The following is a 12,916-nucleotide window of genomic DNA, read 5'->3' as shown; positions in this document are numbered from 1 at the left end:
ACAAGATTCTAAAAGAGGATCCAGGTTATCTATAAAAGGAGTTACAACTAAGTGGTATACAACCTTGGGTAATAATCAGTTATTTTTTGCAGGGTCAGATGGTGGCAATGATGTCTGTCTCCATAAATGAAAAGACGGCCTTAACTTAGTAACAAAATGGTAAATTGATTAAGTAAATGCTGGAATAATTGAGTAAATTGGGGTATTCTAAAGAGGAAACATGGTAAAGCATAATGTAAGAATAGGACAAATAAAGGCTTGATCATTGAAAAAAGTCTCTTTTTGTCTCCACCGTTTTATAATGCAGTACGTAGAACCCCGGTAACTCGAACTCGGATAACTCGAACAACCTCGCTAACTCGAATTAACTTTCATTTCCCTTGGACCCAGTTTTCAAACATTTTTACTCGGTTAACTCCAAAACCCCGCTAAATTGAACTGTTTTTCGTTTCTCTTCGGAGTTCAAGTTACCGGGGTTCCACTGTACCTTCCTTAGAAAATGGTACCCTTCTCACATACCTCTAATAGAAAATCTGCGCCTGTTTTTCACTTGAATAACCAATAGGTGGTTTTCACTGTCACGTCGCGAAAAAATGAATCCAATAATATTACAGGTTGTAGGAAACTGCTATATAAACTACTTGTCTAAGTCTCAGGTCTGTACGGTATTCCATACTCGAGTTATCCGTCAAAATGTTTCACGCAAATTTAGAAAGCACAGTATGGAAACGCCATGTTGGAGCCCAACTGCTTGGGCTCCAACATGGCGGCCGGAAATCAACAAAAACATCTGGCATTCACTTCTGCTACAAAAAGCGGTCAGATCACTATCATGAAAAAGTAAACAATCACATAAACACTTCTCGCAAAACCTCAACTGTTCAGATTGTTAAAATTCACAAGATGAGGCATTTTTTCAAGTATACGTGACAACCTTCTGGCGGCCATTTTGATCTCCTGTGGCGTGAAACTCCGAAATTCAAAATGCTCTATCTTAAAGACGGCGAATGCTATCGAGCTAAAAAAACCTTCAACAAGATATGTATTAAGGACGTCTAATAGCCAGTGAAGGATAAAAACTCAGGGGCCTTGCGATTCTGGATTTTACAATTTTGATGACGTCACGTGAAAACCAAGAATACTTAGGGACGGACCATTATTTTTTTGGAGGGGGGGATGAAAAATATTGAAAAAAATTGTTTGCAGGGCCTGGAAAGACAAAATAAATTGTTTGCAAACACGATGTGTATAACAAAAAAAATAGTAAGAATTTCGAAAAAAATGTTTGCAGAGGTGCATTAACTATAAAAAAAAGTTTGCAGAGGAAAGCTAGCCTCTCCAAAATGAACACTAGAATAAGACGAATAATAATTTTGCGTTGGGCCTTTTGCTCACGAAGTGCGCGTTGTAAGCAGGTAAGCGTTACGAAAAAACGTTTTTCAGTAATCCAGGGTTAATTCACAACACACCAATTCCGCCTCCTACAAATCTAAAATCTTTGAACATAATAGCTTACTAAAACTGTGTCAGATTGCTTCTCCTTTATAAACTACAATTTGATTGGTTCTGATAGTACATGAAACCTGATTGGTGTGACAAACAAACATACTCCACTGACTGACTGACTACACGGTCCATCACGCCGGTTAAGAGGTTACTTTTGAATAAATAACTCAAAAATGGAAACATCACCAAACAGTTTACCCCCACGCAAGAGCACTCGAGCGGGTTGGGAGAGGGGGAGGGGGGAGGAGGGTTGGTGTCCACCTTTATACTTTGGGACAATACTAAAGAAATAATAAACGCGCCCGTATTGAGTTATATAAACATGTGAGAATTTTTAAGAACACCAGAGAAGTGCATAGAGAAGCATGAGGCGAAGCGGAGTGCTTCTCGCACTTCTCCAGTATTCTTAAAAATTCCCAAGTGCTTATATAACTCAACAATGCATGAGGAGAAAGTTTTTTATTTCTTTTATGAAATGTTAAAGAAATTGCGTTAAACCTCATGATGTAAACAGCGTGCATTATAACTCAAAAAAGCACGCGCGTGACGTATGCAGCATGCTTTATGGAGCAATAATGAAGTCGGACTGACCAATCATAGCGCACGCAATTGCTCTGATATTTTATAATACTTCAATAACGCACTAAGAAGTGTTAGCATAATTTTTGGCATAATGTCGCAAACCGAGCATGATTTAAAGCTTTTATCTAAATTTAATTAGCACTGCTAGCATAATCTAGCCTGTGTTGCAGCCGGACGTGGGAAAATGGGATTTGGGTCACACTGGGTATGGGAATCACAAATAGAAAAACAAAAGAAGTGGGACTGGGATTTAAAAAATTGGGAAAATAGTAGGCTGGAAAATAGTATTTTAAGGCAAAATTTGGGCTGGAAAAATGAGATTATCCCCCACCCACAACCCCCCCCCCCCCCCGCTTTGGAACCCTCATTAGAAGAATATGTTTAGTCCACACCAAAAGAATCATAGTCTCTTGTCCACACTTACTTTGTACCCCAATCAATCAAAACAGTAATCGTCATCTCATTCAATACAGAGTTTATGGTTTAATAGAATTGAGTAAGTTCCACCTTGGTTACTGATTGGTCAATTGATTTGCTTTCATTGTAACAGAAGTTTTGATTGGTCAAGTTACAATCCCGGGGGGTACTCCCTATAATGGCCTATACGGGGAGGCTCCGCCCGAAAGGGGTACCTTTATCAGGTTTCAGGTATATATAAGGGTAGGGATTTTACGAGTTTAAGTATATGAAAGGGTATGGAAATCTCGTCATTTGGCTATTTAAAAGGGCCTTTTTTAAAATAGTTCGAACAGACGCAATTTATGGCTGTATTATTTTAATTTATTAAGCGCTACATACAAATGACATGAAAACGTCCTATTGTAAGTCCACACCATGTCTCTTAGGTATATGAAAGGGGTACCTTTTTTCAGTTAAAGGCATATAAAAAGGGGTACAACATCTGTCAAAAATGGTATATAAAAGGGTAAGGGGTTAGAACTTGGGGCGGAGCCTCCCCGTATAAAACTTTTTTGAGTACCCCCCCCCCCCGGGGTTACAATAGCTCAATCATTGTCATGTGTTACATGATGAGGCATTTGGATTTGCCAGAGGACGCAGGGGGCAAAAATCGTGTGGTGATAGGTTCAATTCCAAGAAGACTACGAGAAATGAAGCTTTCCAGATGATGATTGGCAAGGAATTGTTTGTAAATTCGCACTGAACAAGTCTTTGTGAAACTTCCAGGGATAGTCATTTCAGTTTTCAGGTTCCATTTATCCTTTAAAGGGTCATAGCATTCAACTTTTACATAATTGGGTGTGTTCATTGCATTGTCTACAGCATACAGCTTACCATCAACAGCCAAGAGTGCTTGAACTATGCCATTCGGGCTTGTGATAACGTGCCACTCATTTTTTGTTTCATCGTACACTTGACATTGATATGTTTCTGATGACAAATATCTCTCAATTTGACCAGCAATGAAAATTTTTCTATTCACTGCAGCTCCCAGATGATGTTTACAACCTTGATGAATATCAGCAACTTTGTTCCATTCGTCTTTTCTAAGGTCGTATCTGTCAACATCAGTCAAAACATTGCGTGTGATGCCATGCTCATATTTTACACCTCCAATAAAGTAAATAAAATCATCTTTTGCTACAATGCAAAAGCTGCGTCTATTCAAATGATCAAATGATGCTATGTCTTCCCATGAGTTTGATTCGGGTTTGTACTTTGTGATGAAGGAAACATATTTTTCCTCACCCAAGAACACTCTTTCGCGAGGGTTGGCTGGTCGCTGACTTAATCCATGAAACTCACATGGTTCAACTTCGAAAGCGTACATTTCATCTTCATTTGTAACAAATATTTGCAGCAAATTTCTGCTTTTTTTGCCAGTGTATGGCAATAACGTCCATTTATTTGAGAATGGATTATACCTAACCAGTTGACGTTGGAATGACCACGTTTCACTCCAGCACTCTGGATGTGAATATAAGATTCCATACAGTTTACCACGACAAGAGACACGGTGAGAAGTACGTATCGGTGAACTGCGCCCCAAACTACACCACTTATCTTCACAAGGGAAATAACACAGAATATTTTCACTTGATTCAATGACTATAACAGATGTCTCAAGCGACTTTCTAGGTGTAACAGATAGATTACTTAAGTCTTTAGACTCAATCAACTTCATCGCGTCCTCCACAAGATCCAAACAGCCTTCACTGTCTCTCACGAGATCATTTGTCACGATATCCTTGCATAGAAAGTCACGCGTTACATAAACCAGTCGAACGTGACGAAATAACCCAACAAAATATTTCTTTCGCTTGCTTTTGTCGTGATCAATCCACGATAGAATGATATTAAAAACCTCTTTCTCGGCGCTTACATTTATTTCGTCACTTGAAATAAACATTTCAATTTCTCTGCTCGACAAATTCAAAACATCTATTCGGTTGGCTGCGTATATGGCGCTGAAATTTGCAAGGATGAATTTTTTGGTCTTAGATAAAAGTTCTTCGCATCGATATCTTTCGGAAAAGTAGTAATTTGAAAAGCAATTGGAAACATTCAACCCCTGTAGTAAAAATTCACCAGCGAGAGTTTTTAGGTTATGAAGAAACAAATAATCGGCCATAATGATCAGGTCTCGGGCATCGTCTTCAGTCAATATTTGAACATGACCGGTGTAAATTAACTTCAGTGTATTTACCATAACAGACTCGGAAAACATATCCAGCCGAACAATTCCTTCTTTAGACTCTTTCATGTCGCTGTTCAGCAGCTTTTCGAAGAAAGGACTTGCTTCTGTAAGGACATGTCTGTGAGCTTTGAACTGTTTGCCATCTTCGACCACCAAAATAACATCGTATAGCCGATCGAGGGTGTCTTTTGGCGTGAAGGCTTCCCTGAATATGTCTCTACTTGGCGTCTCAGAATTATCAGAGGTTTCTATCAAGGCTGCCATCTCAATGTCATAACAGATCGATGTTTGGTTGTTAGTTTTATAGTTCCCGGGTTTAGTTCCTGGTTATGTTGATGCCGAAGAGATGCCGAAGGTCGCCGAAGGTTCCCATGCGTTCGTTATTAAAATCCGCTGTGCAAGGTGAGTGCAGGTGCAAAAGAAGGGCTGTGATCGGGGCCGGATCGGGGACGATCGAGGACGGCTCGAGATTGTCAGATTACGGTCATGCTTAGTTTGCGTCCAAAGTCGTCTCTTATAGATAAAATAACTAAAATTCACGTCACACGACTTAAACCACAGCAGAAAATTACACTTGAGGCAAGGGTTGTTGGCGATCAAGGTGAAGTGTTCGCGTCACACGCTCACTTCATCGCTGATAAAGATGGTGAAGTTGATGTTTGCCGTGACTCGTCTTTGGGGGGATCTTACAGTGGAGTTTCACCCATGGGATTGTTATGGAGCATGAAACTTGCACCGGGACAGAGGAAAGGGATTGCACTGATGAAATCAGATGTCACTACACCGTATAATATCGAGTTAAAATGCTTTGATGATCACATATCTTTGAACGGAGCACCATCGCAGCCCAGTATGTCAAGCGTGACATTTCAAAAGTGGTACATGGCGGATGGAGTGAGGAGAATTCCCGTGAGAAAAGGAAGAATCCGTGGGACTTTGTTTCTACCTCCGGGAGATGGACCATTCCCAGGTAGTTACCGGTTTATGTGTATTCACACAGTTTTGTTGGCAGGAGGTGGGGGGAGGGGAGGGGGGGGGGGGGTAAGGTCTCACTAAGGATGTTCCTGGCAAAATGCCAATTTCTTTTACTGTAAAGGTCTTGTTTGGGGTTGCACACCAAGTGTAAATATAGCAATATACATTTTTTCTTTATTTTTTTTTTAATTTGGTATCTTTTAGGGGTCAAAAAAGCTTGAGCCATGTCCATATTGGCCTTTAGGGGTTTAATTAAAAATTTCTTACAAGCAACCCCATCTATTTAATATGGGAGTCTCCTGACCCCCGGGTGTCATTAGATATTTGTACACTGAATGATCATTGTTTAGAGGATAAAGTTGGCATGGAGAGAACCTGAGCCATATAATGATATTGTAGGATAGGTTTCTCTTACGTAAAAGGGACGGGGATGCTCAATGGAAAATTTATATCAAATCCTTAAAAGAGACGACCTTATTATAGGAAATTAACGCTTGTGCTAATTAAGGTATATGAAATTAACGCGACTTAAATTAACGCGAATCAAAGGAAAAAATACTTTCCAATAAAGAAAATTAACGCGGAAGAAAGGGTTAAATTTTAAAATGAAGGAAATTAATGCGACATGCACAAAGAAAAACATTTGTTGAAATAACAGCAACAAGTTTATTTCAACACTAGGCGTATAATCCGAGACGGAAACAATGTTCGTGATACTTCGAGCATTCTTCACAGTTTCAGTGATGCCAGTAGATTTCCACCCTGATGAAATAATGCTTTATGCTAGGAAATTAGAACGTCTGGACTGTATCGAGAAATTGGGGCAAAAATAATGGAAATTAAGGTAGCGGAAATTAACGTTAACAAAAATTAACGCTACTTAAATTAACGCAAAATTTTGAAATTCGCGTTAATTTCGTGAAGCGTTAATTTCCTATAATAAGGTAATCTGGGTGGGCTCAATTTTTTTTAACCCCTAAAAGATACCATTTCAAAACAGTGACATTAAATGCTTTCACCTTAGTAGTAGATAATGTTGTTTTTAAGCCTGCCGTTGGATTGCCTGCATACTAATTTGGATTTCCTGCATACTAATTTGGATTTCCTGCATACTAATTTGGATTTCCTGCGTACTAATTTGGATTTCCTACATACTAATAAGTGTCCTCCTCCATACTAATGAAGGGGTTCCCGCTGCATATTAATGAAGTATCTAGTCGCTTCTTTTCATATGATAATAAACTGTCTCCGGAGATTTCTTTTACAATGGGCCTGCTCTGACATGTTCCTTTGTTTGCGTCCAATCTTTATTCCTGATTAGACGTTCACGGATGTATTGTTCATTGGAATATAAACGCGCAAATTTGGTAAACATTATAATTTCTGAGCCATTACTGAACTATCGCCCATAAATTTCACTACAAGATAGCTCCAAACATGCAAGTCGAATCGAGTTCTACACCTCTGATGACCATAGACGAAGTAGAAAAAATCCAACGCCAAAAGATAGCCAGTTTTGTGGGCCATGTGTTCCAGCTTACCTATGCTGCAATCTTTGATGGGCTTATCCACGAAGAGAAAGTTAATCGCTGTAATGGTTGTGCTATTCAGCACCCAAGCCAAAGACAGCACTCCTGCGTAATGATGGATAACGAAGACGCGTGGTTTTACTACAACGATGAAGTGAGAGAGAAAATAGACCTGAATCTGGTCTTGAAAACAGCCCAAAGTGTCTGCAGTGTTCTCGGCTACAAGCTTACAAATTCGTGGGAGACGTTTGTTACCGAGCTTCCCAAGTTTCCTTGGACAAACATATATCTAACTTCTCTTGAACTGGATACCTTCGGCGAGATCGTTCAAGCGGAAAAGCTACAGGATCGCATTTTGTATGCCACTGTCTATGGTCCAAATGGTATCAAAACGAACGATTTCAGTGCAATAGAAGTCCGCGAAGATCAAAATGCTGAGCAGGTTATTGATTGTGACCCGTTTGAAGCGGAATGCGTTGAGAACGTTGTAAGGAAAGAAGAAAAACTCAGGCGGTAAAGGACCTTGACCTTGCAATAAATGACATTCAGCATAACTTCTTTTTTTAAAACAATAAAGTGTGCTCATTAGATTATTTAAGTCATTTTGTGTTTGTCTGTACTTAAGTTAACATATGTCTAACGCTCTCTATGCTTCGAATCGATTTTTTCCGCTCCGTCTTATAGCAATAAATGAGACAGGAGAATCTTATATTTTCACCGCATTCCGTAACAAAGAAAACCTTCACATTTTAACTCTTTATGCAACCTCCAAATTCTGTAAGATAAGGATCACTGGTGCTAATGAAAAATATAAAACAATAGCGTGATTGTGCTTCAGTGATTTTAAAAGTAAACACCATATAATAATATTACGCTCGGAAATTGAGCGCAAAAGCGAATCGCCGCTAGGCACTAAACACACATATTTGTAAGTCAAGGAAAACTTTTATTTCGATTGTTTAATTTAATAATCGTCTTCATCTATGTAAAATTTACACGACTATACTCAAGGATCGAACTTACAAAGGAAATAGTAGATTGTTTATAGTTTTGTTTGCTACCAAATTTGACGGTTTCTGAGTATTTGTAAGTTTTATTTTGTTCGCGTGTTAAGTGTATATTAACTTGTTACTGTAAATGCACACGCGAGTTTGTATATATTTGAGCGGTACAAATAAAGTCTACATTTGATTCGTTTGAGTCATGAGTATCTGCTTCGCCCGGGAGACAAGCTTTGTGTTATTTTGGATCAATTGATTTTGTTTGTAAGTAAAGTTCTTGTAGTGTTTTATCTGGCTTGTAAATATTTAACAATACGTTGAGTTTGATTTTTTCAGGAAAATATGTTTTCAAATGCAGTTCGTTCAAAGGTAAATAAATCAAAGTTGGCAGAATTTAATCATTTCTTGATTATGTCTAACTTCGCGCGCGAACTCCACGCGAGATCCCCACGCACGCTTTGAAGAAAACACATCACAATTTTGTGCCCTTGGTGCCCTCGGTGCCCTTGCTGCCCTTCTTGCGCTATGAAATTCGTGTTCTAAAAGTTTCTATTCAATTTTCACACCGTAAACATGAAGAGATGTAAGCACTGCCCCATTCCTGGCTGCTGTTCCAAATTTTAAGTTCGTCTCGCAAGTCATTTGGCGCAAGGGCACGAAATATCAGAGATTGGGCGGAAGTATTGGCTACAGTTTTCTAAATTAAAAAACACCAGCATGATTTCAAATAAATAACTTTTGTCAGATTCACGTAATTTATATATTTTTTTTTCTGGAGCAAAAAAAAAAGGTGCATGACAGGGGTACAAAGAGGGTACAATAAGGGTACAGGAGGGGTACAGAGAGGGTACAAGAAGGGTACAGAGGGGGTACAGAGAGGGTACAATAGGGGGTACAGAGGGGGTACACGAGGGGTACAGAGGGGGTACAATAGAGGTACAGAGGGGGTACAGGAGGGTACAAAGGGGGTACAGGAAGGGTACAAAAGAAACAAATAATACAACATTTTTGTAGAGGGGGAGGAGGATGGAAATAAATATATACTAATTTACTTGGTAACCCCGCCAACACAAAATAGCGATAAAAGAAGCGCGCTGCTGTTTGTAGTTTAGTCTATTCTCAGAGTTAACACAGTTCAGATCACAATGTACAGCAATTATAATCAATTCTTTCAAGAGGGTTTTGGAAATATCATATTGCCCGATAATAGTGGAGATGAAAGCGACGATGAGAGCTCACAGGAAAGCGAACAGTCATCTCAAGATTCTCAATCGAGCGAAGAAATAGACTCTTCCCAAGAAGAAGAGGAACATATAGACCCCTGGTCGCGCATTCAAGATGAAGTTACTAGTCGTCACGAAGCCCAACTCGAAGCTCTGATAAACGAGTACGAACAACATGGAGATTCGCCTGAAGTGGCCCGTGTTAAAGCTGAAAATGCTCTGCTACCAGTATACAGAAAGGAGCTGAGAAAAGTCCTTTTGGATTATTTACAGTGGATGCATGCTATGAAGAAAGATTCCACCTTCCGCAAAGTGATGGAGACCAAAAATGAATTGAAAGATACAGAGGGATATGATTGGCTGGAATCAACAGAACTCGCTATCGATAAGCGAAAATTCTTACTCAATCGGTTGTTTGTCAAACAAACTGTTCCCGAAGACTAAGTGAACTGTGTCGGTTCATCTTTTATAGAAACACCTCAATGTTATTATTATCAATAAACGTGTTTAAAAGAGAAAAGCTTTTTATTCCTTCTTGTGTATCGCGGTGCGTAACTTGTCTATATAAACGCTTATAGATGTTTAGATAAAAACAGAGACCTGAAAATACATATAGGTTTACGAAACATAACAACGGTTTATTAGGACTCAAAAATAAAATACATCGTATGTGCAACTCATTGTGTTCATTTTCTACAGTGCTAGTTTCTTACACAACTGAATGCTTACTGATACAGTCAATATAGCGACAAATGTTCACTGGAATTTTCGTTCTAATGTAGACATTCTTTTACCCACTTTGGGCTCTCTAATCTTGCAAACTGTCTTTGCAGCTTGGGCCTGGGAGTAAAAGATGCTATGCTCTCTTCTGATACCTTTTTTTCCTCAGGACAGTACAATGGAGATAGTCTTTGACTCTCGTCAATAAAAGGCTTCTCGTCGCCCCACTGGAAATATCTACACATTTCCTTACTTCTTCTGCAGGTAAAATAGGGTCGGAGCGGATTCTTTTGAGATCTTGAGACTTTCAATGTTGCAACATCCATATGCCTGCAGTAAAGCGATTGTCCACCTTCACATACTTTGTAGTTAGGTATAACATAGTCTCTAAGACACTGTTGATATTCGTGTACGCTATCCTCGCGGCAAAAGAAGGAACATTGCTTCCAGTCCACACATCGAATGTAACGTATTCCCGTGGTCGGGTTGATCACTTCAAGGTTTTTAAGGCAGAGTCCACACTTTGAGTAACTCATCTTGACACTGAAGTAAAAGTACGCAGATTCTTTGCACTGTCGTAAAAGTTTTCTTGCTTGATATCAAAAAGTAGAGTGAATGCTTACCAAATTTGTGCGTTTATATTCCAATGAACAATACAGCCGTGAACGTCCAATCAGGAATAAAGATTGGACGCAAACAAAGGAACATGTCAGAGCAGGCCCATTGTAAAAGAAATCTCCGGAGACAGTTTATTATCATATGAAAAGAAGCGTCTAGACAGTTATTAATATGCAGCGGGAATCCGTTCATTAGTATGGAGGAAGACAGTTATTAGTATGCAGGAAATCCAAATTAGTATGCAGGAAATCCAAATTAGTATGCAGGAAATCCAAATTAGTATGTAGGCAATCCAACGGCGGGCTTAAAAACAACATTATCTACTACTCACCTTTAAATAGATTTTAAATGCATCATCATAAATTTCATGTGCAACCAAAAACACCCTAAGTCAGGAGACCAAAACCTGTAATTTTACATCCCTAGGTGAATATCTCATATATAATACCCATTCCTTCCATATTGGGGTTCCACCAGGAGCAAAATGAAGTGCTTTGACCTTTATCAGAGTATAATACATACTATATCGCTGACTTCCCCCCGGGGTGTACCCCCTGGTTTGAACTCTATACAAGAAGAAACTATATGGATAGTTAAGCATAGAACAAGGCATCTGGGAAGTTTTATAAAACCATGGTGATAAAAACTGGTGATCGTGTAATGTTTTGAGTCTGCAGACCACAGATTTATAGACTGCAGAAATAAAAGATCATATCCGATTCCCCGGGGTATTTAATTGAACATCTGACAAATCAAGCTCAATATTGTTATTCCCTCCCCCCCCCCCCCCTCCACCAAAAAAAGGCTGAAAATATAGGGAGAAGGTATCACGGTGTGCCTCAAACTGTATAGCTCCCTAGGGCAACAGAACTCACTAACTCCCCAGGGCAACAACTGCTTGAACCTTGAAAATTATTTTTCAGCAAATGCAATATTTTTGGATGCCTCCCACTTTTCAAATCCTGGCTAAAAGCCTGCTTGTAAGTATAAACATCAATCTGGTTTACCAACATGAATAATTTAGGTTTAACTAGTTTGTTTTATTGCAGGTGTTATAGATCTTTTTGGTGGTGCAGGGGGGCTGGTTGAATTCAAAGCCTCTCTGCTAGCTTCTCATGGATTTGCAGCTTTAGCACTGGCCTATTTTGCTTATGACGATCTCCCATCATCACCCGAGTACATTAATCTTGAGTACATTGAAGAGGCCGCAGAATGGCTTTACTATCATCCCAAGGTTTTGCCAAATGGTATAGCCATTATCTCATACTGCTTGGGTTCCTGGGTTGGACTCCTCCTTGCAAGCTACAGGACTGATCTCATCAAAGCCACAGTGGCAATATCACCGTGGCATGCTGCCTTTTGGATGCCATACAAATATAAAGGAAAGCTTTCAAATGTATTTCTTTACTCGAGTGAAGACATGAAAATTACAGATGAAGGGGTTATACTTAGGTACTGCACAAGGCCAGCAAATGAGTTCGCTCTTGCTTCAGGGGACATGTCTGCAGTGACACCTGTAGAAAGAATCACATGCCCAGTTTTACTTGTTTATGGGACAGATGACTTGAACATTGATTCAGATTTCACGGTAGGTTACATATCTGAACGGCTGAAGGCAGTAGGCAAGGGGTCCCTTTGTACTGTTATGCAGTTTCCAGGTGCCGGCCATCGAATTGAACCTCCTTATACTCCACTGTGCCATGTATCTTACATGAAGCCATTTAAACAGTATTGGGTGCTGGGTGGTGAACCTGAGTCTCATGCATTAGCTCAGGAAATTTCCTGGCAGAAAATCTTAGACTTTCTTCAGCTAAATCTAACAAATGTCAAAAGTAGTTTGTAGCAAGTAAATAAACTTAACCGAATACCGTAAAATTCCGGTTATAAGCCCCCCTCTTATAAGCTCCCCCCCCCCCCGCGGTTATAGGCCCATCTACCTGGAAACAAAAAAAAATACATCCGATTATAAGCCTCCCCCCCCCCGGATATAAGCCCCCCCTCTGCCGGATGACATTACTGAACAGGCCTAAATGTTCCTTTATTATGCGTTTTTAACTTAAAGACGTCTTTCGATCAACACTCCCGTGGCCCGTTTCGGAACGTTTT

The 12,916-nt window shown here is 39.6% G+C and overlaps 3 protein-coding genes across 10 annotated transcripts in view; 2 read left to right on the top strand and 1 right to left on the bottom strand.

Annotated features, from left to right (window-relative positions):
- LOC144633871 (small cysteine-rich protein 6-like) overlaps positions 1–276 on the top strand; it is a 69,686-nt gene extending 69,410 nt beyond the window's left edge. For 6 of the 8 annotated variants that reach the window (XM_078492780.1, XM_078492777.1, XM_078492776.1 and 3 more), the window contains exon 4: positions 93–276. The gene's annotated coding sequence lies outside the window, so the exon portion shown is untranslated. The remainder of the gene's footprint in view (positions 1–92) is intronic. The other 2 variants (XR_013567113.1, XM_078492782.1) reach the window with 1 other exon arrangement.
- A 2,833-nt stretch (positions 277–3,109) lies between these two features.
- On the bottom strand, positions 3,110–5,008 carry LOC144633511 (kelch-like protein 25). The gene has a single exon (XM_078492362.1). The coding sequence runs from the start codon at positions 5,006–5,008 to the stop codon at positions 3,110–3,112; it is 1,899 nt and encodes a 632-aa protein (XP_078348488.1).
- Positions 5,009–5,023: 15 nt separating this feature from the next.
- LOC144633834 (bile acid-CoA:amino acid N-acyltransferase-like) lies at positions 5,024–12,670 on the top strand. Its single transcript, XM_078492718.1, has 2 exons — positions 5,024–5,714; positions 11,860–12,670. The coding sequence occupies exons 1-2, from the start codon at positions 5,231–5,233 to the stop codon at positions 12,651–12,653; spliced, it is 1,278 nt and encodes a 425-aa protein (XP_078348844.1). The 5' UTR covers positions 5,024–5,230; the 3' UTR covers positions 12,654–12,670.
- The last annotated feature ends 246 nt before the right edge of the window (positions 12,671–12,916 follow it).

Source organism: Oculina patagonica, chromosome 12, assembly GCF_052425735.1.
Source record: "Oculina patagonica isolate OP01 chromosome 12, crgOcupat, whole genome shotgun sequence".
NCBI classification, from domain to species: domain Eukaryota; kingdom Metazoa; phylum Cnidaria; class Anthozoa; order Scleractinia; family Oculinidae; genus Oculina; species Oculina patagonica.
The sequence above is the reverse complement of the archived record's forward strand: the minus strand, read 5'-3'. Positions and strand labels throughout refer to the sequence as shown.

Coding starts and splice junctions, on each gene's coding strand:
- LOC144633511 (XM_078492362.1), bottom strand. CDS start 5,008: ATGGCAGCCTTGATAGAAACCTCTGATAATTCTGAGACGCCAAGTAGA.
- LOC144633834 (XM_078492718.1), top strand. CDS start 5,231: ATGCTTAGTTTGCGTCCAAAGTCGTCTCTTATAGATAAAATAACTAAA. Junction 5,715..11,859: donor GGGAGATGGACCATTCCCAG/GTAGTTACCGGT, acceptor GTTTTATTGCAG/GTGTTATAGATCTTTTTGGT.